Below are 24,028 nucleotides of genomic sequence, written 5' to 3'. Positions count from 1 at the left end.
CACACACACACACACCCCAAAACACACAGACTCACACCCCAAAACACACAGACTCACACCCCAAAACATACACACACATCCACATCCCAAAACACACCCACACACCCCAAAACACACCCACAACACCCCAAAACACACAGACTCACACCCCAAAACACAGACTCACACCCCAAAACACAGACTCACACCCCAAAACACACACACACCCCCAAAACACACACCAAACACACACACACCAAAACACACACACCAAAACACATACACACCAAAACACATACACACACACACCAAAACACATACACACACACACTAAAACACATACACACACACACACACACACCAAAACACATACACACACACACACCAAAACACACACACACACCCAAAACACACACTCACACACACCAAAACACACACACACCCCAAACATACACACACACATCCACATCCCAAAACACACACACACACCCCAAAACACACCCACAACACCCCAAAACACACACAGACTCACACCCCAAAACACAGACTCACACCCCAAAACACACACACACACACCCCAAAACACACACACACCCCAAAACACACCCCAAAACACACACACCAAAACACACACACACCAAAACACATACACACCAAAACACATACACACACACCAAAACACATACACACACACTAAAACACATACACACACACACACACACACCACCAAAACACATACACACACACACACAAAACACATACACACACACCAAAACACACACACACTAAAACACACACTCACACACACAAAGGAGACACACACACCCCAAAACACACACACACACACACCCCACCCCAAAACACACACACCCCCAAAAACAAACACACTCCTCACATACACACACACACATAAACACACACACATATACACACACACACCCCCAAAACACACACACACACACACACATATGCACACACAGTCACACACAGTCACACAGTGTGTTCTTTATAGGTGTAGATGCTTATTTCTGAGGGGACAAAGCTTGTTGACTCCTCCTGCCACTGATCAGCCAATCAGAAGAGCAGCAGGACAAGACTAGCTAATAAGCAATGACATGAAATGTCACTTTTATTTTCTGTATGTGAGAAGGAGCGAGTGTGTGTGAGAGACAAGGAAGTGCATGCGCACGCACAGTACACACACACACACAGAGACCTGATTCCACTAAAGGAGAACATGCCTGAATTGTACTACTCTAACAAACACACTTCACACAGAGGCATAGCACACACACACTACACATCCTAAAGCCTTGCATTGTACACTCCAAATAATCATTGTCATTTTTGGACCAGAGTTTGAGAAATAAACCAATCAGTGAACAGATAGCTGCTTTTTTTATTACTATGTAATAGTAACATCCTTTCTAACTGACAGGGGGTTCCACCAATGGGTAAAGGCACCGGAGCATTCCGAGAGAGGCGGGGAGGTTGCGATTGGATGAGAGAGGGTTAGGGCGGGCTTTGGATGGACTGCATGTTGTAAATGTGTGTGTGATTAAATCATGATGACAAATGTCTACAGTGTGCTGTTTGTGTTTTCTACCACTTCCACAATACAGGGTGGCCAAAGTCAAAACAAATAAAAAACACATCAAATGGAATACCCATGACTAGTTTATTTTGCAAAGTTAACATATTCCTTCATTTGACTTTTGTTGAAAGTGACTTTCACACAAGCAGACAACAGTTTTTTTTCTTACCTCTTAACACAGCAGCATACATTACACAGTTGACTAATTTAATTCAGGGTTCTTGCAGGTTTCAATAAGTCAAATTTAAGACCTTTTAAGACCATAAAGATTGAAATTTAAGACCACCACACACACACAGAGACCTGATTCCACTAAAGGAGAACATGCCTGAATTGTACTACTCTAACAAACACACTTCACACAGAGGCATAGCACACACACACACACAGAGACCTGGATTCCACTAAAGGAGAACATGCCTGAATTGTACTACTCTAACAAACACACTTCACACAGAGGCATAGCACACACACACTACACACATTCTAAAGGCTTGCATTGAACACACACACACTACACACACACACATACACTCACACACACACACCAGAATATGACTTGAACCCTTAAGTGTCGGAGAACCCTTTCAGACCACCTCAAACATCTCCTCATCTGTCTGTAGATCGGCTAGTCATGCCTGGCAGCTGATCTGCTTCATCTGAGCTCTGCTCGTCCAGCCTGAATGCTGAGGCTGTTGCAATAGCCAGTGTGGTCGCTGATCGTAATGTCGGGTCTGACTGCTGCCCATCCTGGACAGGCCGTTAAAGTTGTGGTCTGGGTCAGCTGAAGGTCATTCAGAGGTCAGATGAAGGTCACTTGTGTCATCTGAAAGTCATACTCCCATTGCTACACAGGCTGTCTGGTGCCTATGACTGTGTGTGTGTTTTAATTCAATGTCACGCCAGTCCCTACATCTCTTTAACGGTTAAACAAACACACACTGAAACTGTATTCAATGCCGTGCTAGTACACACACACACACACACACACACAGTCACACACAGTCACACACAGTCACACAGTGTGTTCTTTATAGGTGTAGATGCTTATTTCCTGGAGGGGACAAAGCTTGTTCGGCTCCTCCTGCCACTGATCAGCCAATCAGAAGAGCAGCAGGACAAGACTAGCCAATAAGCAATGACATGAAATGTCACTTTTTATTTTCTGTATGTGAGAAGGAGCGAGTGTGTGTGTGAGAGGACAAGGAAGTGCATGCGCACGTACAGTACACACACACACACACACACACACACACACACACCAGTCAGATCCATATTTTTCTGCACTAGACAGCTGTGTTTGTGGCCCACAGACACACACACACACACACACACACACACAGAGACCTGGATTCCACTAAAGGAGAACATGCCTGAATTGTACTACTCTAACAAACACACTTCACACAGAGGCATAGCACACACACACTACACACATCCTAAAGGCTTGCATTGAACATAAACACATACACACTACACACATTCTAAAGGCTTGCATTGAACACACACACACTACACACATCCTAAAGCCTTGCATTGTACACTCCAAATAATCATTGTCATTTTTGGACCAGAGTTTGAGAAATAAACCAATCAGTGAACAGATAGCTGCTTTTTTTATTACTATGTAATAGTAACATCCTTTCTAACTGACAGGGGGTTCCACCAATGGGTAAAGGCACCGAGCATTTCTGAGAGGAGGGGAGGTTGCGATTGGATGAGAGAGGGTTAGGCTGGCTTTGGATGGACTGCATGTTGTAAATGTGTGTGTGATTAAATCATGATGACAAATGTCTACAGTGTGCTGTTTGTGTTTTCTACCACTTCCACAATACAGGGTGGCCAAAGTCAAAACAAATAAAAAACACATCAAATGGAATACCCATGACTAGTTTATTTTGCAAAGTTAACATATTCCTTCATTTGACTTTTTGTTGAAAGTGACTTTCACACAAGCAGACAACAGTTTTTTTTTCTTACCTCTTAACACAGCAGCATACATTACACAGTTGACTAATTTAATTCAGGGTTCTTGCAGGTTTCAATAAGTCAAATTTAAGACCTTTTTAAGACCATAAAGATTGAAATTTAAGACCTACACAACGCATTACCAAAAAATATTCAAATCAAAGAAATTCTGAAAAAATGATTGAAAAGTCGTTGAAAAAGCATTAATTTAATTTACAGATAAAACAATCAAACTAGTAACCTTCCACACCCAACGCCTACAACCCAACTGATTTTACATTGCTCACTTGTAAGGGAAAAATATCTGTGTCACGCACCAAATGCCCTAAACCTTAAGCCCAAAATGAAAATAATCTAAAACAAACTAGCCCTCAAATAGAATAGATTTCAGCAAGGAAGTCAAAAATGAGACGAGTTGAAACTGGGTGTGAAAGTGTGTTTTGGGTGGACACTGAAGCTGAAACCACCCAAAGATGATCAAAAGCCCTCCTAAAGATATAGTATTAATATGCGTCCAAATCCACTTCCATTATTCTCTGTTGAATTGCTCACGGAGTACTTATCTCGCACAAGTCGCACAGACGTCACTTGAAAGAGCGAAACTGGAGCTTTCGAATGATGTTAGCGGCTAGTGCTGATAAACAGTTTGCATTTTGCGGCTAGCTTATGTTTCTCTGCATGCTCTGGCTTGTGACTCCAGCGCCTTCACACCCAGAGTCCCTAACTGAATAGTTTTTTTGCAAAGTTTGCAGCGAGCCTCGTACCTGGAGCTGGGTACCACTTGTAACCAACAGCAGACATCGCTGTGATCTAGCCAGTGTTGCCACAGTTACCTTGAAAAAGTAACCTGATTACTCCTTTAAAAAGTAACTTAGTTACTTTTAAAATCAAGTAATCAGTAAAGTAACTGAGTTAGATTACAAGTTACTTTATTAGTTACTTTTCAGCAGCTGCCGACAACACCCCCAATCCTCAACAACATAAAAATGACAACCGGTTTTGCCAATACTCACTTAATTGGAAATGCATTTTAACAGTAATGTCAACAATGCAGACATCCGAACCTGAAAAAAAAGTAATTTTAGGGAGGTAGCCCTTTGGCCTACTTAGATACTGAAATTCAGATGTTTGTTCAATAATGTCTAGTCAGTACACCAAATAAGGAAGGCCTATAGATAGAAATTGTGATGATCGAATATGTAGATTTTGGTAGTTTGGGCTTTTCATTTTCAAAAAGAGAACAAACGGGAGAGTGCGGTGTTTACAAAGAAAAGACTTTTCATGTAGCCTTGGCAACTAGCCATTTAGTATAGGCCTGAATAATAGCAAATTAAATGACACTTGTTAAACTCACCTCAACAAGTCTTATGCAGCCATGGGCAATTCTACAAACAGTGCAGTGTGCAAGACTATCATTATGTTTTACTCTTATGAGACAAGGGTACACTTTTGTGTAGTCTGATGTGAAAACTCTGCCATGACGCTCCTGTTCCTAGATACACTGAGCTGATTAATTTAGTTCGGGAGAAAAAAGATAAAAGCCCACTTACACTGAAAATTGATTGGTTGATTTAGCAAAACAGACACACGCACCACCCCTCTCTCTCTCCCTCTCCATCGTGTGCACGCTAAACTCGGATGCACATGCGATTTTAATTCCCGGTCTGGCTTGCGCGCTCTTGTTCGTTCTAGTTTCCGGGAGATTTTATCTAATTGCGGGCGTCAGGAAGCCGCTATCGGGAGACTCCCAGAACTTCGGGAGACTTGGGATGTCTAGCTAGACAGCACTTTGTCACCAGCACGAGTGTACAACGTACCTTAATGTTATCATGTTTAGCGGACACAAACTCAAAATAATGACTGTATAGCTAAAATGCGCATCTCTCCTCCCTCTATTGTTGTTTATGTTTGTGTTGCTGCGTGGTATTACACGTGAGTCATCATGCTGAAAACGTGAGCGTTAATCCCAGAGACAAGAAAAAAGCAAAGAATATATCTTTTACTAAGGTAAATGACAAAAATAGTAGGCCTAACGCACATTGACTTGGATAAGTAACTTTAATCTGATTGCTAGAAATAGTAGCGCGTTAGACTCGCTACCGAAAAAAGTGGTCAAAATAGAGTAACGCGGCATCACTGGATCTAGCCATGTCTCGTTGAAAGTAGGCCTACACTTTCCCATTTTCCACACGTAGCCGAACTTTAACAAATTCTGAGGAGACGCAGACGTAGGCTATTTTGCGGGCAGGTATTGCATTTATCACAGGATTTGTAGATTTATCACTGCGTAGGCTACGTACCAACACCAATATCCCCCAGAAAGAACAACACACACTGAACCAATGTTCTGAGCATTCTGCTGGTTTTGTTACAAAGGTAGCTAAGACGCTAGAGCTCTGCTTTGCAAGCTATGACTCAATACTTTTTTGCTACTTTCTGCGGCCAGCGTTTCTGGAAATGAACGATGGTAAAATATTTGTTAGACCTGACTAAATGAATTCTAAGACCTCGGAATGAAAATCTGGCCGTTTTTTAGACGTTTTAAGGCCTTAAATTTAAAGTTCTGAATTTTAGGCTTTTTAAGACCCCGCGGGAACCCTGTTAATTTGACAAGTTCACCACGGTCTACCTGCATACATTGGCAGTAGCCACTTTTGGATTCATTCATTTGGTTGGTTGAAATTGCTGCCAGTGATCTACATGTTTAAAATTTGTTCAAAATATCTGTCCAACTGAAATGCACAAATATAATTTAAAAAAAGGGATCCACACAGCGCAGGACAGAAGCACAGTCCTAGTACTGATTATTTCCAGAATTACTTCAACACCAACTAATCTGGTTTGGATTTAATTATATTGGCATCTTATTTCATTCAAAGTGACTTGCAAAGAATTGTAAGGGATCCTGGTCCTTCTCCGAGTCCCTATGTTCTCTCTGTGTTGCGGATGCCTCATGTCCGGCACAGGTCACCTGATGGTCAGTCGTGTCCTCCACGTCTCTCACAGGTGACGTTTTCATGCCCACTATAGACACATTGTTACAGCTGAGCTCCCGGTCCCTTAGTCTAGTGCACGGGTCAGCAGGCTTACTGCAGCGTTTCCTTTGAGAGAGATAACAACACAAGCATGGTGAATGGTACGCGGCTCGTACAATATGGGGCGAAATGTGCCTAAGCGAGCCAAAAAACGCGAAACTAAACGCTTTTCAGCCTGCGCGCTTTCTGCCCTTCACTTAAGTCTGTAATTTACGCGCCATGAAGCCAGATTTGCGCTATGGGTGGAGCTACAAAATCCAGGCATTTCTTATGTATACAACTCTTGCGCGCATTCTGCTACTGGCTTAAGAACCTTTCCAGCTATGCACGTCTGAGGGCTGTATTAAGGTCGAGCGCCACTACAAGGTGAAACATCATATTGCTCAATGTCGGCAGTAGGACTAGTTCTATGGTGGTTACTCATAACGTTACAAATTAACATTACAGTATCAAATTTGGTGCTTAATATGCTGATACAGCTTTACGCTGCTATTATATCGGACATGTTCAGCAAGAAAAGAAGCATCTGACTGTCCCAGATCAATGTGCCAAATTTCAAGACGTTTTACGCTGAGACGTTAACAGTTGGGCCATAGGCTACCATAGACTTCCATAGCGGAAGAAAGTTGCATAATCATCATCATAATAATAATGATAATAATAATAATAATATAACGTTTGAAGGTGTCAGGACGCCAAGAGTTGATCAGAGCAAGTTTTATTGGCTGAGAACGAGGGCAGGGACACAGACACAGAACACAATGCACACAGGGCAGGTCAAGAAGACACACACACTACACTAACAGGGGAGGTCCAGCCCCCCACACAAGAAGGAATACACATGAGGGGAAACTAAAAGGGACACATGTTACACTAAAGACACTAACCTTACACTTATAACTTAAGAGAATAACGACATAAACCCCCCAAATGTTCGCTCTCGTATCCCAGCATGCATTTTGCGGGAGAACGCTAACACTGTCTTTCTGCGCCGACGCTACAATAATAATAATAAAAAAGAAAAGGTAAAACACTAGGGCCTCCAATGATCGTTATATTATCGGCTGCAGTTATTACATTTTTAGAGGGTTTTTTTTTTAATAAAACACCATAATACCCAGTCAATAATTACATTACGTATTACATTATTGACAAAAAGTTATGATGTTATTGGTTCAGAAATGTTATTACATAATTGGCAATTTATTACGTTATTGGCTTTATTACATTAAAATAATTAGGCCTATGTTATTGGCCTTTATTACGTTATTGGCTGCTACACACCCCGTCACATTTATTATATTTCAGTCCATTATATTACAATGCACAAAACAAATGTACATGCCTGAGGTGGGCAAATATGATTTTTTTGGAGAGTGATCATGTCTTTAATGCTGTGGATACTTTGGGAAAAAAGTTGATAATTTTACAGTGGAAAAGGCACCTGCTTCATAGAACGCCCCAGTTCGGTATAAATACCCGTGAAGTGTGACTTTGCAGCCTGGACGCGTCCGCGCCTCCTTGAGTGAGCGGATGCCTTCCTCCAGCAGCAACCCCGACTCCCCATCTCGACTCCCATCAAAGATGGCGGCACCAAACCTGCCAGGCACAGCCAGTCCATAATTACCTTATTGGAGCACCACTAACTAGCTGGCTCTGATAAAGAGCTCACTAGACTGCTAACAAGCTAACTCTGATAAAGAGCTCACTAGACCACTAACGAGCTGGCTCTCATAAAGCGCTCACTAAAGAGCTCACTAGGCCACTAACAAGCTGGCTCTGATAAAGAGCTCACTACTAATAAGCTGGCTCTGATAAAGCGCTCACTAAAGAGCTCACTAGACCCTGAGCAACTTATTGATTATGAAAATGACTGTAATTACTCAAAAAACTACTCTAGTGGTTGCATGAACCACCCTACCCAGGGACGGAGGGAACCCTGCAGCTGTAAATCTCCTGCACTAACCCATGTGGATCATATGGGCTTACTGCACTAACCCATGTGGATGGGCTAACTGTATTGCACTTACTGGACTTCCCTTAACTGGGGGCAAGTGTGGATGAGGGTGAGGATCCTATTGGCCCAGATCTCAGTCAGGCAGCCCGTCGACAGAGTCACCTCCATCAGATCAGGCAGAGAGGACAGATGCGCCATTAGAGCATCCACACACTCATCGTACTCTGGACTGCTGCAGTATATAACACACACACACACAGTCATTTTCACAGGAATTTACACACGGCCTACTTAAGGTCAATAAAATCTGCTTCAGTTTAAAATGTTCAAGATGGAGATTCTTGAACTACGTTAGTTGGAAATGTTCAAGAAGGAGATTCCCACTTCTCTGCTGGGCGTCTCAGTGGATGAAAGGCCTGGAGGATCCTACTCAGGGTGGCGCTGGACATCTCCGCGGAGAACAGCAGGATGAGCTTCAGCCCTGAGCTCTCTGCCGCTGGGCCTGCAAAGTGGCCAATCAGCAGCCTAAAACCCAGAGAGGGACGGGACTATGATATTCATCATCACTGCATATGCTCACACAATCACTTTAGTTCTAAGTAAGGGATAACGGCCGCCGAGGTGTCCTGTTGGAATTAATGGACAAGGGTCAGAGGCAAAGAACTCCCCGACGTGCAGCGTCCGCCCAAGTCCATTAATTCCGTATAACAGGACACCTCGAAGGCCGTTATCCCGCTTATCAACCGGTTGCCACTATAGGCAGGCACTCAGCACACAGTGAAGTGAAGCACACACTAATCCAGTGGCGCTCGGGGAGCAGTGAGGGGTTAGGTGCCTTGCTCAAGGGCACTTCAGCCGTTCCTACTGGTCGGGGTTCGAACCGGCAACCCTCCGGTTACAAGTCTGAAGCGCTAACCAGTAAGCCACGGCTGCCCAATTGGAAAATGGACAAGGATATACAGTGATCTTTGCCTTGTGAGTGTTGAAGTCTTCAATAAGGACGTGAGATGCCGATTGAAACACATTCCACTCAGATAGCTGGCTACCAGGCTCATAAATCGCCTTTAATTGCAAACAGAAAATGTCTAGCTAGCATCATGTCATTACATGCTTCCATTTCCAAAGCAATGAAGGCTGTTTACCAACTTAATATTATTATGCATATCATTGTTAATGTGCTATAAATGTGGCACAAACAAACAGTCATTTGCCATTTAGGCTGTATTTCAATGGAGCTGGCAAAAGATCATCATCTGACTTCATGTGAGTTTTGGGATTTGTGGTATGTTAAGATGGCGAACTTAGATTTCTGCTGCATGGGAGCTAACTGTAGTGCAACTTGCCCTAATATATACTTATATCTCCCATATACTAAACACACACACACAGCATCTCCCATATACTAAACACAAACACACACACATCATCTCCCATTTACTCAACACACACACATCATCTATATAAGTAGTTAGCTTCGATTAGCACAAAGATGGCAGATTTGGGTCCTTCAGAGGCTTCAGAAGGATTTTTTTCTATTATTGTTTGCATTACAATGAATGAAGATTAATGTGAAAGAGAAATTGACGCACCCAAAATAGTTCTTCACTTTTCTCAGCACAAGAACAGAACAGAGACTCTCCGCTTGCCCAGCCTCCTCCGGTAGACCCACCCTGCCAAGCAGTACAGCACAGGGACAGCAATATATTTTACTGCAGAATTATTATATGGGAAGTGCATTACAATGTCAGCTGTAGCACCCCCTATGGACAGACCTTCATAAACGTTTAGTGTGCATCCAGAGAATGTAGAGACTGAGTAGAGACTTGGTTCTGTTTGGGTCTTACATCAGAACATATTGGCTATAGTATAATGATACAGGTCACATCTTAAAATGTGATTGACATGAAACAGTGTGACAAAACAAAAATCAGCATCCTTTGTTTTTGTCATTGTTTTTGAGCCAAATCATGAGTGCCCCTTTAAACAGCCAACATAGGCTACTATTATTATTGATTTCACAAGGGGAGAGCTCTAATGTTAATGGTGCCCTGCCACACAAAACCGTTTTTACTTGTATTTTTTTAAAATATGTTAGGTCCATATGTGTTTGTGTTATGTTGTGAATGTGAAAATAAACTGCTACCTCATCTGTCAGCTCTAGCCACTGAAAAGAAATAAGCGGAGAAATCAGGCCAATTATAAAGCTGCTCAGTCTGACGACATGGAATTGACTGAGCTCATTATTTATAAGCACGCCCAGTTGAGGCGCCCACAGAATTAGTCTAGCTCAGTGACAGTTTTCGTATGCCAGGATGTAATGGCTGAACGTCAACGGGCTTGTGCGCTATGCGAATACAACTTCAACAATGCATGTTGCCCAAGAACCCAGAGTTGAGGATCAAATGGATTCAGTTTCTTTTTTGGAATAATGCCAAAGCTGGAGCAGTAGGCTACCATCGCGGCAGTCTACGACCAGTGCCCAGTCCGTAAGTAAAATGCTATTGTCAACTCAAGGAAGTGATATGTTATACAGGTTTAATGCACTCGCTAGCCTAGCAGGTTTTATGCCCATTTGGACAATGCTAGCACTCGCTAGCCAAGCTAAGTTCATGCCATGAAGCTAAAATTAGTTGATAACAGCTGTCATTTTATGGACTAGCTGTTAGCCAATCAGAGTCAAGCAGCTTAGCTTGTTGAATATTAATGAAAACTGGCTGAAATTGAGCTGAGTCTTCCTGCAGGGTTTTTATACTACGCTAGAATGGCTTGAAACAAGGTAACCAAGGCATGTTTTCCACAAAAAATGTTACAGAGACATTACCACAAAGTAATGAAATACGTGTGGTAGGGCACCTTTAAGGTGACATCTCATACCCCACAAAATCCCCAATCTGAGTGTTCCTGTAGAACTGCAATAGTCTCTCAGCAGTGGTGAGGGTGATGGTCTTCACAGTGAGTCCAACTCTGCCCACAGACTTCTGCCTGTAGAGGGCGCTGAAGATCTGCTGCACACTCTCCTCTGACAGACTGCTGTGGAATGCACTGGTGGGGAGAGGACAGCATGCTAACGTGTTTCTAGGATAGACATGGTGGTTGCATTGTTTAATAAAAGTTGATAGAGTAAAAGTAGACAGTTGAATGTTGATAGTTTAAAAGTTGTTGATAGACATTTAATGAATGTTGATAGAAAGATAGTTTAATGAATGAACAGACACCTAGCCGATTGTGAGATGTTTGCTGTATGAAATATAACGTCGCTAAGAGCACTTTAATATCCGCGGTCCAAGTTGCAGTTGGGTTGATTTAAATATCAGGCACTAGTATGTGGTGGCTTATTAAAATGTGACATGTCTTGAATTCTATGTTTTGTATTTGTAATGAGAAAACTCTTCTGGTATGTACTGTGCACCTTGTGTATGAGATGCATTCAATTACGCGTTTATAATGTGCACAATGATAAAGATTGATAAAGACGCTTATTTTGATGGCTGTGTAAACGCAGCGCAGCAGAATTCCAGAGCAGAATTCTGGGATCTTACTAGAGTCTGTGCAGGATCTTTCCCTCTCCGAGTGCTGAGATCAGATCACCCACATCCACATCCGACAGGTCCTGCATACCAAACCTTCAAACACAGACACACTGAATCAGAACTCCAGGAACTTAATGTCAAAGCTGAGGAACTGTGCGCAGTATGTCCAACAATGTTTTGGACATCAGAGGAGAAAGAGATACAATTTACACCAGCTACTCTTACCCCAGCTGCTCTTACCCCAGCTCCTCACACCTGCTCAGCTACTCTTACCCCAGCTCCTCACACCTGCTCAGCTACTCTTACCCCAGCTGCTCACACCTGCTCAGCTCCACTTACCCCAGCTGCTCTTACCCCAGCTCCACTTACCCCAGCTGCTCTTACCCCAGCTCCACTTACCCCAGCTCCTCACACCTGCTCAGATCCACTTACCTCAGCTGATCTTACCCCAGCTCCTCACACCTGCTCAGCTGCTCTTACCCCAGCTGCTCTTACCCCATGATCTTACCCCAGCTCCACTTACCCCAGCTCCTCACACCTGCACAGCTGCTCTTACCCCAGCTACACCTACCCCAGCTGCTCTTACCCCAGCTCCTCACACCTGCTCAGATCCACTTACCCCAGCTCCTCACACCTGCTCAGTGCAGGCTGCAGCATCCTCAGCTTGTCTGCTGTCATGTTGCAGTTATTTAGCTCCAGGCTTCTGATGGTCGGGCAGCACTGCAGGCAGTAGAGCAGCACCCAGCAGTCTGTCCTCGTCAGGGGAATGGAGTCAAAATTAATCTCACCCCAAGCCTCCATGGCTCGGCACACAAATGGAGTTTCCTTGTGGTTGTCCTCGCATGGCTTTCCCTCATGGAGCTCATAGAGACAGTGGAGTATGAAGAGGGTCATGTCAGCCTTCTTAGAGTCCGAATTCCCTTTGATGAGTCCAAGCATCCACTCTTCTAGCTGCCTTCGAATGGAGGATGGGGAAGGCAGTTTGAGATGCTCTAAGTCCTGCATGACTTCTCTATTTGAGAGGCCAAACAGAAACTGAATGACAGGTAGGAGATGCGATTTCATTTCATCCCCTTGGAAAGATTTGAGCAGCTCTTCGACTTTCTCCTCATTCTGGTCAAAGGTGTAGTAGAGTGCAGTGAAGAACTCCTGGAAACTCAGATGCATGAAACTGAACATTTCTTTCTTTCGGACTTTCTTCTTCAGGAGGAATTTGCACAGGAAGGGAACACTTGCTAGATCTGAGATTTTACTTTCCACACTCTCTTTCTCAAACAGGACTCGCTGCTCCAGCATCCCTCTCTCTGCCAGCTGGCCCAGGCTCCTCAGCAGAGTGGGGACGGGCTGACTCAAATGCTGGCAGTGGTGCTCCAGCAGAGTGGACACAAAATCCACAAATATGGAGGTGGTTGTTTCCGGCTCGGCCATTTCAGCATTTTCTTTTAACTGCTCCCAGAAAACTGTGCAGACAATCCAGCATATGACTGGAATGGAGCAGGAAGTGAAGAGGGTTTCGTTTGCCTTCACACTGCTGAATGCCTTCTCTGCTACCTGCTGATCTTGACAGAACCTCTGGAAGTACTCCTGCACCCCGCTCTCAGAGAAGCCCAGGATCTCAGTGGAGCGCTGAGGGCCTTTAAGCAGTTTACTCAGTGTGTCTGCAGCAGTGGGCCTGGTGCTGACCAGCAGGAAGCAATCAAGAAGGATTGACCCCTTCAACAGAGCACTCAGAGTGGCCTCAACAGGAGCTGGTGTCAAAAGGTCTTTGACAGGTGAGTCACTGATTTCATCCATTGGGAATTGGAGTTCATCAAATCCATCTATGAGGAGGAGCACCTTCTGAGGTGAGTCCTTTAGTTTCTGTGAGATCAGCGGGGTATATTTCTGACTGCAGCTCACAAGATCAACCACACACCGCTTTCCTGACACCTGGTTCAGTTCTTTACATCTCAAGTGTAAAATAAGTTCAAATCGATCCTGGTAGAGGTTGCCTGATGCCCAGTCCAACATGATCTTCTGTACCGTAAAGGATTTGCCATGTCCAGAGTGGCCCTGAAGAATGACTGCTCTAGGAACATCTCCACGGTCATCAGGACTGAAGAACTGGTCCACAGTGGTGCTTTGATATGCCTCCCTGGCACTGAAGAAACTTGCTCCTCTGAAAGAGATCTCCACCTCTCTCTCTTTCTGCTGCCGGTGGTTCTGGACTATCAGCAGGTCAGTGTAGCGGTCAGTCAGCAGCACGTCCTCGGCGGGGAGGGAGTTGTACTCCTGCACTCTCTTATAGTGAGTCCTAATGGACTCCTTATAGTCAAATAGGGTGGGTTCCAGACCTGTACAGAATAACACACACACACATACACACACACACACACATACACACACACACACCAGTGGCAGCCGGTGGTTAAAAAAAATAACGGAGGAAGGAATGTCCGCTTGATTGGCGTTAGTGGCAAATATGAGGTTGTGATGGTGTTGGTGGCATATGTGAACAATAGAGGATGTAGGCCGCCTACCCAGACACATTTATAGCAGCAGTATGTACTATGTAGCATTTTAACTGGCAATGTTATGCAATAAATGCTGTTTTGACCTTGATCTTGACCTTGATCTCAGGGGGGGTCTGACCTAAGGAGCTAGGCTAGCATGCAGCAGCCAGAAATGTTGTGGGTTCAATTACTGGCTTCCACCATTGTGCATTTGAGCAAGGCACTTAACCCCAAATTCCTCCAGGGACAATGGACTTTGTAATATAATTTAAATATATAATTCACTTTTGATAATAGTGCTAAATTAATAAATGTAAATGTAAATAAATGTAAATTTAGGTCTGGGAAGTCAGGGAAGATATGTGGGTCTAGTTATGAAATACTGTTTTCCAACGTTATGGAAAGTCTGGAGGTTTTGCTCAATGTAATACATTTGCAGAAAAGTTTATAATACTAAAAATAGACACTTGTTTTATAAAACCATGTAACTATTTACCATTAAAAAATAGACCTTAAATGTGGTTATTTGTAACATGCTATTGTTTTTAAAGCCAAATCGCTATAATTTAAAGACAGGTTGTAATAGCTAAGTGGGAATTTATACTCGAAAGGCAAATGTTATTGAAGACGTCATTAAAGGAACGCATCATGGTCTGAAACATTCATTAACAATGTTACCATCCAAAGATACAGTTAGAACGGTGAAAACAAGAATATAGTAACAACAAGAACATTGTTTAACAGTTGTTTAGTTAAGGCATAACTAACTTGGATGATTGTAACAACGCATAACTATCCAAAAATGTTTTATCCCCAAATCCCTGAACTGTCCACGTTTGTGACAGGCCAGCAGTAGGCTATAGCTGATTGTTTTCTGTGCTAACGTTACCAGTAGCCATGAGTATTTGTCATACTATTGTAACGTCGGCGCACAAGACATTAGGCGAGTTCGACTTGCGGCAGATCTGTGCAGATCTGACTTGATGTGATGCATGCTGGGTTGAACACAATGCATACTGGGATGGACGCAATGCTTGCTGGTTAGAAATTCTGTCCGACTTCTGTCAGCCGGGGAGGGACCACCGTGACACCATGTCACATGGCCTTAAAATATCGCGGGAGTCTTAGCCTGCAGACAGATTTTGCAGTTGCCTTCCACGAGCTGCACGAGCTGAAACACGCCCTCATGACGTCAGTTCAAAGACGTGATAGGGCCATTTGGGAGGAATGTCCTCATGACGATTTTGACAGAAGTCTCATGCTGCTTCTTTATGTTGGAATATGCGAAAATAAACAGAAATCGAAGGGATACCTTCTCATCCCGCGATGTCTCCCGCGAGTCACGTCAGGCAGGTAGCCTGTCTGTCCGGGATGAGCTGCCCTCTGTTGTAGCTCCTCCCGGCTAGCCTCTGAAGATCACGTTTACGTAGTAAGCCAGACCAAGTCAGACTCAGTCCATCTCAAACAAGCCTATTGTTAGCGTTCTCCCACACAGGGCATGCTGGGATACGGGAGCGAACATTTGGGGGATTATGTCTGTATTTGTCTGTGTGATAAGTCTAAAGTTAGCGTCTTTATTGTGACATGTTCCCCTTTTAGTTCTCCCTCGTGTGTGATCCTTGTGGTGTGGGGGGCTGCGTCCTCCCCTACATGCTCCGTGTGCGTTGTGTTTTGTGTCTGTGTCCCTGCTCGAGTTCTCAGCTAATAAATCTTTTGATTGGACAACTGTGTGTGTCGCTATCAAATCGTTACACTATGTAGCATTCAGTAGGCCTAGCCTACACTAGCCTTACCATCATTTTTTGGAATATGATTTTTTGGAACTGGTCTTCCTGCTTTGATCCTAACCTTCGCACTGTATTTGAATGTATAAAAGATGGACATTGTCCTCTGATTCCAAATGTATTGTGTATTTCACGAGCAAAAAACAAGGTTTCCGTTCAACACAAGATTCTTAGCTGTAGGCTATGACAGCAGATAACATTCTTGCAGAGCAGCTAGCTACTCATCGGTTCACCTTGGCCGCTAAAAACAGCACCCCCTATCGCAATTGAAAATTACTGTACGGAGGAGCTTCCTCCCTTGGCCATTGAAAACGACGTGATTCACGAGCCGCTGGGGTCTGAGGCGTTTATAATGGACTTCAATGAGGGGCTTGAGGAGGAAGCTCCTCCATACAGTAATTTTCAATTGCGATAGGGGGTTGAATGATAGAAACCCATAGCTACTTGTTTAAATGCTTACAGACCAATTGCACTGACGTCAGTAGTAATGAAGTGTTTTGAGAAACTGGTTGTAGCCTACATCAATTCATGTCTCCCTCCCTCCCTGGACCCCTTACAATTTGCATACAAACACAACAGATCAGTGGATGACGCCATCTCAATCGCAGTGCTTACTGCCCTAACCCATCTGGAAAAGAAAAACACCTATGTCAGGATGCTGTTTATAGACTACAGCTCTGCGTTCAACACAGTGGTACCATCGAGACTGGTGCTAAAACTCAGAGATCTGGACCTGAGCAGTTCCATTTGTAGCTGGGTCCTGGACTTCCTGACTAACAGACCACAGTCAGTGAAAATAGGCAATTTGACGTCATCCACTCTGGTACTCAACACAGGAGTCCCCCAGGGTTGCTGTATCAGTCCCCTGTTATACAGTCTCTTTACACATGACTGCACGGCAAGACATAAAAACAACAGCATCATCAAGTTTGCAGATGATACAACTGTGATAGGCCTCATCAGTAACAACGAGGCCTCCTACAGGCAGGAGGTGAGAGACCTGTCTGTATGGTGCCACAATAACAACCTTCTCCTGAACGTCAACAAAACCAAGGAGATCATCATTGACTTCAGGAAGAACGTGTGCATCCACAAACCACTCTGCCTTGATAACTCACCTGTGGAGATAGTCGACAGTTTCCGGTTCCTGGGAATACAGATCACTTCCTCCTTATCATGGTCTTTCAACACAACCTGCATCCTTAAGAAAACCCAGCAGAGACTGTTCTTTCTTAGGAGACTTAAAAGCTTTGGGGTAGGTACAACATCTCTTATAAACTTTTACAGATGCACCATTGAAAGTATACTGACTGGTTGTATCACAGTGTGGTTAGGTAATCTGTCTGCCCAGGATCTCAAACTCTTAACAAGGACAATCCGGTCTGCCTCCAGAATCATTGGGGCCGACCTTCCTCTACTACAAAACATTTACCCTGTACGCTGCAGGAGTAGAGCAGAGTCTATCATCAAGGATGTCAATCACCCAGCCTATCCCCTCTTTTCATTACTCCCCTCTGGTAAACGCTACCGGAGCATTACCTCACACACAACACGTGTTAAGGACAGCTACCGGAGCATTACCTCACACACAACACGTCTTAAGGACAGCTACCGGAGCATTACCTCACACACAACACGTCTTAAGGACAGCTTCTTTCCCCAGGCTATCAGAATATTAAATGGACAGTGACTTGAAATCATGAACATTCTTAATATAATTGCTTGTGTCATCAATATGGTACCTTATGTATCACAGAAATTTTATATATATATATATATTTATAATGCCTCAGTGCATTTTTTTTTTTTAATCATCAGGTCTGCAGGTCATTAGGGGCCTGTTGGTCAGTATAGGTCTATGGTCTTACATGTATGTATGTTGTCTTTTACATGTATGCAGTCTTTATGTATGTATGCGGTCCATATGTCTGTGGTCTATATGTATGCACAGAAGCTCTATGTAAGCTTTCTAATGGGTGCATGTCGACTGGTGTGCTTGTGTATCTGTGTGTGTTTGGATGTCTGTGCATGCTTAGCAGCACATATGTCTTGTTCTTTGTATGGTGCCCCCCCCACCCCCTATACTATTTATTGCCTATATGGCACCATTGTGCTTCTTAGACCTCCCTTTTTACCCCCTGCAACTTGTGGCACAAGCATTTCACTGTATTGCAAAGTATTTGTGACAATTAAACTTTGAACTTGAACTTAAACTTTGGGTGCTGTTGGCATTTTGACCTAGGAGGAACGATTTTGTTCATTCAAAGTGTTCAAATAGTAATATTAACAGTAATTTATCAGATTAGTAATTCACTTTACATATTTTTTATTTTTCTCTGAAATTTTAGGGAGGGTGTTCCTCCCTTTCCTCAATGAAGGTGCCTCCTCTACACACACATAGTATAGAGAGAGAGTGCAAGAGAGAAAATAAATCACAGCTTTCTCAACACAGGTGTGTGACCTCTACAGACCATAATAATACACCCCAACCCAACCAATGGAGGGTAACTGCAGTAACCTTGGTAACCCTGGGTCAGGTAGCAACAAAAGGTCAATTATGCCTCTAAAGCTTAACATACTGGATGAAATGCAGTGGAGGTCACTGGAAAGTATGTGTGTACAGTAATGTCCTGTGTATTAGCCGTATTGTGTATAAACCCATAAACGTGTGTACAGTAATGTTCTGTGTATTAGCCACATTGTGTATAAACCGAAGGACAGGGTTTTATGCCAGTTAAAAAAATAAACCATATTAATACCATATTAACTGCCCCCGTGTATTAACCTCTAGCTGAAGAACTTTTGCAAAATGAATGTATAAACTGTGGCTAATAATTGGGAAACTATGGTATATTTGTGTGTATGTGTTTGTGTACGTGCCAGATTAGAGATATATCTATGTTGTACGTACAGATTAGATTAGATCAAACCTGTCCAGCTGTATTCTATGATCTAACGTGTCAAATGCAGCACTGACATCTGATAAAACCAGGAACTGAAATGTTACCTGAATCAGTGTTTAGCTGTACATCATTCATCACTTTTATGAGGACATCCCCATGAACCTGAGAGTTAACCAGCACAGGTGCAGAGACACAGCTTCCGTCCGCAGCTAAGATGTTGACCCTTAGAGCGTCAGGTGAGACGCCCTCTCCTAAAGCTCCAACAGGGGGCGCTACTCAGACACAGACAGGAGAGAACATAAAGACGGACCATTTCAACATCACTAATAAAAATGGTGTAATGCAGAGATAGCCCAGTAGGGGTCGCTATTCAGACACACACAGGAGAGGTCATCACTAATAAGACCGCCCAACATGAGGCTCCTGCACATGCAGCGATGAAACGAGTTGGAAATACCCACCAGTCATACTTTTGGGTCCATTAGTAATGTGCCACCGATTTGGATTTTTATAAAAACATGGCCAAAAGTGAGTGCATCACCGATAGGCTGTCCTACATGTCAATCACATGAGACGGCATCCAAAGTGAGCGCCCACAGGTGCCATGTTGAAAAATGTCAGCAGCCAATTTCAATAGACCTCTCCAGAATAAGTCCCGCCTCCTAACTTCCGTATCCATCCAACCTTTGGTCGTCAAATGTCTATGGTAAATAACATGGCGTTTTGAAAGACTGGATTTTTTGATTGTCGGTGCCGTTTAAGTAGTATATTATAGACTATACTACTTAAACGGCACCGACAATCAAAAAATCCAGTGGAAACTAGATGGCAGAAGTGTGTAGGCCAATCTGCCCACCAGCCTTTTCTACTTTGCTACCTACAGATGTTTTACCGGTATGATATTTCGAAACGCCATGTTATTTCCCATAGACAATCAACGCCAGGAAGTTGGATGGATACGGAAGTTACGGAGGCGGGACTTATTCTGGAGAGGTCTATGCTAACTGGCTTAAGCAGAGACTCTCTAATGAGGAGACACAGCACTCTTCCATAGAAATGCAGGGGGTTAGTTTGTAACGCAGTCGTCTACACATATCCCACGCATTCTGTGGCAAAACGTCGACATGTGAATATGTTGAGCCAATCATGTGGTGTGTGGTGAAGACATTGAGCCAATCATGTGGTGTGTGGTGAAGACATCGTGTCAATCATGTGTTGTGTGGTGAAGACATCGTGCCAATTATGTGGTGTGTGGTGAAGACATCGTGCTAATCATGTGTTGTGTTGTGAAGACATTGTGTCAATCATGTGGTGTGTGGTGAAGACATCGTGCTAATCATGTGTTGTGTTGTGAAGACATTGTGCCAATTATGTGTCGTGTGGTGAAGACATTATGCCAATCATGTGTTGTGATCTCGCCGCTGGAGCAAGGTGGGCGTTGTGAAGTCTTGAGCAGGCGCATTTCTGCCGAAATAGATGCCAAAAAGCATTGCAATATGGCCGCCGAGTGGAGGGTCTTGCCTAAAAGAACTTTGGCTTAAGCTAGCCCCATGAGTGTACTTACCTTTACGCTGACTGGGTGACTCCATCTACAGACCACGCCTCCAAATCTTCAGCTCACACCAATTCAGCTGCACCTACAATTAGTACTTGAGACGGCATCACCGATAGGCTGTCCTACATGTCAATCACATGAGACGGCATCACCGATAGGCTGTCCTACATGTCAATCATGTGTAAACACTCATTTCATAATTCCACTGAAGTATACAGTCGTTATCCTCACTAACACACAACTTTAATGCTCAGTCGAGGAGATTCACAATGTAGACACACTCTGCAGCAAAGTTCTCATAATGACCAGTTTGAGTTGTGATCTCAGCTCTTTAAGTGGGATGCAACCAGGGAAGTTGGCGAACACAGACGATGCTACATCAGCATTTCTGAGCCAAGGGGAAGTTTGGAAATGGGCATCAGTGGTCGATTTGCTAACAAGTTTGTCTGGGTACACCCAGGGTAGTTCTATAAAGATTAAAGAATATCTAAAAATATTATCATTGTTATTATTATTAGACCCGCCCAGGTACATCAATTATTATCTATCTGTTAACAATATTATCTATTTCCTGCGCTATGCTTTCTCTTAACCCATTTAAGCCCAATTTTTTCCCAGACATGCAAATATACAAATCATGTGTTATTAGCAACCCTTTGAAGTAATCAACAATAATATTTTTTTTTAAAAAAAGGTAGAAAAGTAGATGAAAAAGTGAGTTTTAATCACTTTATGCGCTTACTCAATTAAAGGTTGCTCAAATTGTTGTTTTGTTAATAGGTAGATGACAGAGCCTAAGAATTAGGAGGAGGTGCCATGATTTTCTTGTTTGTAAATTTAAGTCAACATGTGGGGGTATCTTTCCATATGCAGATTTGTTGGGCTAGTTCATATCTGCATTACGGACAACTGCCCTATTGTGCCCCCGCCATATGCTCTACAGGCACCTACAGAAGCATGGAGCTCAGCTGCAGATTTCAGATCAGGCAGATTTCAGATCAGAAGCATGGAGCTCAGCTGCAGATTTCAGATCAAACGGTACTGCCACTTGGGCAGAGGCTGCTCAGCACCTGGGTTTTTTAAATCTGCTGTAACTCTTATATAAATCCTTATTCCACCATCAGTCCTCATGACACTAACGTCAATGTGCTCTAACTCAACATGTGAGGGTGTTATCTGGACTAACTCAACATGTGAGGGTGTTGTGTGCTCTAACTCTGATAAAAAATTATTATTCGACCACCACTCATATCTTGAAAAAATGGCCTGATTTAGAGACTGAACTCCCAGCAGTGGTGCATATTACTCGACACTCCAAAAGCTCAAAGCCTAAATAACGCATTGTTGAATAAAATATGCATATAAAACCAAATGTATTTCTGTTAAAATAGAGTGTTAAACATTGTTTCTTCACCTATGTGTGGACAGACACGTCCCTGAGTTGAGGGGTTGCTAGGTTACGGGGACGCTGGCGAGACACGCCGCTCCGTCTGGCATCATGTTTTTGTTTGTTTTTATGTAATGTTCGTAATTTTATGTAATGTCATGTTTATTTTTTGTATTGGTTTGTCTAGTTAAATGTTTTCCCTATTTATTTACGCTATTTTTGATAGTTTTCGTGTTATTCTTAGTCCTTTTTACTGCTTCTAAGTCAGCTGATGTCGTTGACATTTGTCCATTGGGAGCTTGCTATGGCTAGCTTTTGCCCTAGCTTGGCATCGGACATCCTTCTATCTATCCGTGAGCGGTGCAGCACTTCACTGTCTGGTCGAGTGGATCTCTCGGGACAGCTGAAACTAGGCTACTCTGCGAAAGATCTGCCGTGGCCGCCGAGCTGTTGCTGACCTGCGAGCTGCCATGCCAACTGCAGACTCTGACATCCTTCCATCCATCCGTGAACAGTGCACTTCACTGTCTGGTCGAGGGGATCTCTCGGGACAGCTGGACCTAGGCTAGCTACTCGGCGAAAGATCTGCCGTGGCCGCCGAGCTGTTGCTGACCTGCGAGCTGCCTTGCCAACTGCAGACTAACGTTAACGGTGAAGAGCTGCAATCTCACGGAGCAACAAACGGTCGCTGTTAAGTCCACCGAATTGCGGATCTACGCGATCGCCCAGTACTTTGGACTGTGCTTCCAGTCATCTCCAGACTGCGGTCTACAAGGCCTAGCTTCTAACGTTAACGTTATCTCCAGACTGCCAGTGAATTCACCGGGTTGGTCAGTTGCTAAAGAACTTTGTTGGCATTGCATCGGTTGTGAAGACACAGCTCTGTGCGCAGTTTTCACGGATCATCATTGCCCTTGGACATTTTCAGCTGGTTTGGAAATTGGACTAATTTTAACATCACTCTTCCCCCTTTTTAAATATATTTTCTTTTTTTATTTGTTTATTTGTTTTGTTGTCTGTATTGTATGTATTGGTGTCACGGGTACGCTGGCGACTACGCTGCTCCGTCCGGCATTTTTTGTATTTGTTATTTTTTAAATGTATTTGTCATGTCTTGATGTCATGGGTACGCTGGCGACTACGCCGCTCCATCCGGCATCGTTTGTCTTGTTGTTATGTGTCTTGTTTGTGGAGCGCTTTGGGTTGCACTATGTGCATGTTAAATGCGCTTTAAAAATAAATCTGACTTGACTTGACTTGACTTGAGTAAGTTAAGACCCCAACTCACGTGTCTCTGTCTGGAGCGAGTGGAGTGTAGGCCTCTCCTGAGCCCTGCAGGACAAGCTGTGGGGTAGAACAGGTCTGGGCTTATTTTCCTCTGGGCCGCCTGCCAAACATAAACCCCAATTATCTGGGTGCACTCGTCTCTGTTGGATGGATGTGTGTGTGTGTGTGTGTGTGTGTGTGTATGTGTGTGTGTGTGACAGTTTCGTAAAAATTCAGTCTTTGTGCGTAAATTCTCATTTTCGTTTCCTCTTTTGTGTGTGTGTGTGTGTATCAGATGAGCAGTTGCTTCCTGTGAGTCAATAGACTTGTGGTTAACAGTAGGCTATCTGCTATATGAGCTTATTTAACTTCCTGAAAAGTCTTACATTGCAAAATGATTTGGATAATTAAATATTATCATGAAATACAGATATTCACATTATAACCTGATATATTTATGTTTTATATTCACGTTATTTCATGAGTCATTTTTGCATCTTGTTTTGTCTTGTTAAAGCGTGATCAATCTTTCTTAGGCTAGACTATAACATTAAGTTTCATGTTTGAGGCGTGTCAAT

General features: G+C 43.4%; 2 protein-coding genes across 4 annotated transcripts in view; one reads left to right on the top strand and one right to left on the bottom strand.

Moving 5' to 3' along the window:
• LOC125284339 (kinesin-1 heavy chain-like) overlaps positions 1–2,222 on the top strand; it is a 22,848-nt gene extending 20,626 nt beyond the window's left edge. Inside the window, 1 exon segment of the mRNA XM_048228254.1 lies at positions 2,197–2,222. Within this exon segment, the coding sequence (XP_048084211.1) occupies positions 2,197–2,222 (26 nt within the window).
• A 3,371-nt stretch (positions 2,223–5,593) lies between these two features.
• On the bottom strand, positions 5,594–23,658 carry LOC125312291 (NACHT, LRR and PYD domains-containing protein 1 homolog). 3 transcript variants are annotated; one of them, XM_048270746.1, is made up of 11 exons: positions 23,473–23,658; positions 20,807–20,919; positions 19,347–19,514; positions 12,683–14,396; positions 12,073–12,156; positions 11,408–11,575; positions 10,123–10,203; positions 8,918–9,058; positions 8,607–8,765; positions 8,056–8,175; positions 5,594–6,642 (listed from the first exon to the last, which is right to left on the bottom strand). In XM_048270746.1, the coding sequence occupies exons 2-11, from the start codon at positions 20,829–20,831 to the stop codon at positions 6,411–6,413; spliced, it is 2,892 nt and encodes a 963-aa protein (XP_048126703.1). In that variant the 5' UTR covers positions 20,832–20,919; positions 23,473–23,658; the 3' UTR covers positions 5,594–6,410. The 3 variants fall into 3 exon arrangements, with proteins under 3 accessions (XP_048126703.1, XP_048126702.1, XP_048126704.1); XM_048270745.1 differs by lacking the exon at positions 23,473–23,658 and having other exon boundaries at positions 20,807–21,207; XM_048270747.1 differs by lacking the exon at positions 23,473–23,658 and having other exon boundaries at positions 6,504–6,642; positions 8,021–8,175; positions 20,807–21,207.
• Between the last annotated feature and the right edge of the window lie 370 nt (positions 23,659–24,028).

Source organism: Alosa alosa, chromosome 19 (assembly GCF_017589495.1).
Source record: "Alosa alosa isolate M-15738 ecotype Scorff River chromosome 19, AALO_Geno_1.1, whole genome shotgun sequence".
Classification (NCBI taxonomy): domain Eukaryota; kingdom Metazoa; phylum Chordata; class Actinopteri; order Clupeiformes; family Clupeidae; genus Alosa; species Alosa alosa.
The sequence above is the reverse complement of the archived record's forward strand: the minus strand, read 5'-3'. Positions and strand labels throughout refer to the sequence as shown.

Bases quoted from the DNA above. Each gene is read 5' to 3' on its own strand.
- LOC125312291 (XM_048270746.1), bottom strand. From the start codon at position 20,831: ATGGAGTCACCCAGTCAGCGTAAAG. The intron at 14,397-19,346 runs GTAACATTTCAG...TATTCTGTACAG, and splicing joins ACAGCTAAACACTGATTCAG to GTCTGGAACCCACCCTATTT. The intron at 6,643-8,055 runs GTATTTATACCG...TCTCTCTCAAAG, and splicing joins TGCAAAGTCACACTTCACGG to GAAACGCTGCAGTAAGCCTG.